The 3,939-nt window shown below is 38.8% G+C and overlaps 1 protein-coding gene across 1 annotated transcript; it reads right to left on the reverse strand.

The window, feature by feature from the left end:
- Positions 1 to 932: 932 nt before the first annotated feature.
- LOC127804890 (calcium uniporter protein 2, mitochondrial-like) lies at positions 933 to 3,278 on the reverse strand. The gene is made up of 2 exons (XM_052341979.1): positions 2,594 to 3,278; positions 933 to 1,611 (listed from the first exon to the last, which is right to left on the reverse strand). The coding sequence occupies exons 1-2, from the start codon at positions 3,140 to 3,142 to the stop codon at positions 1,144 to 1,146; spliced, it is 1,017 nt and encodes a 338-aa protein (XP_052197939.1). The 5' UTR covers positions 3,143 to 3,278; the 3' UTR covers positions 933 to 1,143.
- Between the last annotated feature and the right edge of the window lie 661 nt (positions 3,279 to 3,939).

The following is a 3,939-nucleotide window of genomic DNA, read 5'->3' on the forward strand; positions in this document are numbered from 1 at the left end:
ATCCTTTATCAAAAAAACTCTATAATAAAAGAAGGACCATTTATTAATTTTATAAAATAATATCAATCAGAAACTTTACTGTTTTAGAGGTAGAAATTGCAATAGTCCCAACAACTTGTTAAGATTAAATTTTATAAAAAATAATTTTTTTAATGTATAAATATCTTATAAAATATTATTAATCATCCATATTACTTACTGTAATTTAAAAAAAAATTAAAATTAATAAAATTTTATTTACATTCTATGTCATAAAAAAATTGAAAAAATTTAAGAAAATTTACTTTCTAAATTAAAATACACAAATTTAGTTAATAATATTTAAAAAATAAATTTTTTTATAATTTTTATTATTTATCACCTAAAACCCCACATTTAAGTGCCCTTTCTCCCTTCCAAGTAACTTATTTTAAATTTTATATATAAATTATTTTAATAAAAAATTATTTGACTCATTATAATGAACATTAACTAATTAACTAAGTAACATTTATTAAACTAAACAAGATAAAAAAGTATCAAGATAAGGTCAGAATAGTTTTTGAATTAATATATAAAATAATCAAGATAAAGTTGAAAACATTCTAAAATTTTTATTAAATTATTTATTAAATTTTTTGAAATACATTAAAAAATAAAAATCATTTTTTCTTATATGTAGGGATCAAGATATATTTATCTTGAAGGGAGAAATAATATGCATATCTTAAAAAATCAAGATAAAAAATTATTTTTTTAAGAATGATAAGATAAACTTAATAAGCATGTTAGAAAAAATAAAAATCTAAAATACATCTTATATTTTAATTTTTTCATCTCATATCTTTCCCATATCATGAGATCTTTCCCATATCATGATTAACAAACGCCAATGAGAAGAAAGCAAATTCTGAAATGCAAATACATGCATCTCAGGTAATGGGGTTGACGTATTGTAGTTAAGCAAACCGTCTTCGATGATGCTTACAGTTACAGGCAGCCGCACTAGGCACTAAATCCTAAGCCAGGTGTTATACATAAAATTAAAATCGAAAAGGAGTAAAAAACGAACCCAAAACAAAATTGTTTGCTTCTATCTACGTTTTATGATTTTTTTTTTCTTAGTCTTAATTTCTTAAACTAATGCACCAGTCTTGTGTCTTTTCATTGGTTTGAAACAATGGGGGGGGTTGGGGTAGAACTTGAAGAAGCAGCTTGACCAGGCGGATAACAAGCTCTCCGGAGCTCGTTGTACCTTGCAACATCAAAATTCTGCCTCTTCATCAACCTCGTCTGCTTCGCGTTAAATCGGCTTTGAAAGAAGCCTTCAAACGATGGCTCTTTGGATGTTCTGAGGAAGAAAGCGTAGCCAGCCATGCAGTAGATGGAGGTTACGTAAAAGCAAATGGGTTCCATAACATCCCAAGACAGTTCCCAGAAGGTGAGCCTCATGAACGCCGCTGTCTGGACGACGAGGTAGCCCAGCCCTCCCCACAGTTCCAGGCGAACCAGAGACTCTGCCTTGCCGTCGATGGCCGCCTTTTGCTCCTCCATTTCTTCCAGCTCCTTCCACCGCGGGTCTTCCGGCCGGGCTTTTGGTACAGGAATCACGCTCTGAATGGCTTTCACAACCTGTAGTCACAGAAATTGTACAACAATATTTGGGTAAAACATGTCTCAACTCTCTTATGTATTTTACCCCCATCAAAGATTGGGATTTGAATTGGGTAAAACATGTCCCAATCTTGATGGGGTAAATACAAGATGCAATCAGGATTGGGATTTTATGTGTCACATATTTGATCGTTTTTGTATGATCAGAGATTTATGGAAAGCCAAGCTTTTTTGGTCAAAAAGCAGTGTCCGCCATGACCAGAAAGAGAGCTATTTCAGCTTTAATTTGTTGAGTAAAACTGCTCAGATCAACCCCACCCAAATCCACAAGAAGCAAATTACTATTAGCTTACTAGTTCCTCCATCCTATTTAATACCCATTATAAAATTTTCCACCCAATCCACAACTTCTTTTTGATGTTTACAAGAGAAAATTAAAAAGAAGAAACAGGGGATAAATCCAAATCCTGGGGAATAGAATCAGCTCTCTCCAAATCAGGGCAGAAAACTAGGCCAATTGGGGGTGTAACAGAACCTACCGGGGCTATATAAACAGTGAATTCTCAAGAAGCAAAGATAAATCGAGGGTCCTACATATTCTAGATCTATCCAAACGGTGCCTGGAATTATAAGATCGAGCTATGCCATAATTTTTATTTTCATTTTTAATCAAGTATGTCCCTGTCTAGCCTCTCCTAACTTTGCACAAACCCAATGACTCCTACACCCTTTAATTGCTTCTTTTTCTATTTTTTTCCCGAGAAAATCCCCCTCTTCTTTCTTTCTCCGAGGAAAAATCAGGATATCAGAATGTGGAACCCTTTACACGTTTTAGATCTGGCGCAACATTTGGTCACTTTCCTGTGGGAAAACAAAAAAAAGATATCACAAGAAAACTATCAGTTCTGATTGTAGTCTTGAGGATAATAATGTCTGCTACTGTGTGCATAGATTATTGGTGATGATTAAAGAATAACAGGGAAGGAATAGGGAAGCCAACCTGGTCAGGCCTGAGGAGCACAACATCTCCCAAGACGATAACGGTGCCGGACTCATCCAGAATCTTCGCGAACTCCAACCCCTGCGCAGGATTGGGGCAACCTTCAGAGCAGATCTGGACGAAATCTGCGTACGATATGTGGTCCTCCTTGATCTGCGAGAGCTTAGACTTCACCATTTCCAGTTGCGAAATCCTCAGGAGCTTCCTCGCATCCAGCACCGTCAACTTATCCTCCGGCGGACTCACCGGAGGCGGAATCAATCCGTCCAACCGAATCCGATCTCTGGAAATGTCCATGCCTCTCAATTTCTGCAACAGCTTCTCTCCCCTAGACAGCGTCCAGCGCGCCTCCGCCGAAGCCGACTGGTAAATCGGTCGCCACTGCAGAAACCGACGGAGCACCCCGTCATCTCCTGGATCCGGATCGACTTTGGCCGGACTCCGGCGTCCAACAGACGATGCCAGCGAAATGCGGCAATCCAGTAGGGTTGTGGTTGATTTGGTCGAAATGTTGAACAAGCGGTAAGCTAGGTTTCTCCTGAACGCCATTGATAAATTCAAATCAAGCTCTCTAGAGAGAGAAACCAGAAAAACTAGAGAGCAAAGGAGGCAAAAAGCGGTGGGGGGCGGTGACGATTTGAAAGCTCGTACGTTTCTCCTGTTTTGCACGACCGAGAAAACGTAGAGCCTTAGCCTGCCTATTTATATCAAACTGGTAGGTCTTAAAAAAAAAAAACAAAAAACGTACTACTACGAAATAATAAGTAATTTATCGCGATAATTCGGGAAAGGAAACAGCGAATATTCTTGGCACAACAGCGTATATTATTTCTAAATCCAGGGGGAACATCTCGTGTCGTGAGTAGAAACCAAAGGTGTGAAGTCGATCACGAGAACGAGGATCAAAGGGCCATCATAATCACCGGACACGTGGTTGGTTGAGATGAGAAGGCCATCTCACCGCTTGATCGTTCGATATTTTTAAACAGGGGTGACTGGTTAGGCTGATCTAGACAGTAACATAACAATCTCCCACGGGATGGACGGTGACGTGTCCTTGGTTGGTGGAGTCAGCGCAGACGGGTCGCCACATATGGTTTTGCCAATAAATTCGAGGTTTTTGGGGGGCAATAAAGATTGTTCTGAGTTGAGCTCAAGGGATGGGATGGGAGGGCGATCGTCGTTTGCTGTGTGTGTTGGTCAAAGCAGCAATAGTTGCGGGTCGGGTAAGGAATTCCGGGTACGCTAAGCTAACGGCGTCAAATTGCTGCGTATCCAAGCACCAATCTGGCCTGGCCCCCATCTTTTATTATTCCCTGAAGTGCCTCACACGTCATCTCTTAATT

The sequence above is a fragment of the Diospyros lotus genome, chromosome 6 (assembly GCF_014633365.1).
Source record: "Diospyros lotus cultivar Yz01 chromosome 6, ASM1463336v1, whole genome shotgun sequence".
NCBI lineage: Eukaryota > Viridiplantae > Streptophyta > Magnoliopsida > Ericales > Ebenaceae > Diospyros > Diospyros lotus.

What these genes read in the sequence shown, in the direction of transcription:
- LOC127804890 (XM_052341979.1), bottom strand. Translation starts at nt 3,142, where the DNA reads ATGGCGTTCAGGAGAAACCTAGCTTACCGCTTGTTCAACATTTCGACC. An exon ending in TGCTCCTCAGGCCTGACCAG is followed by an intron (nt 1,612 to 2,593) that starts GTTGGCTTCCCT and finishes CTGTGACTACAG; the next exon opens with GTTGTGAAAGCCATTCAGAG.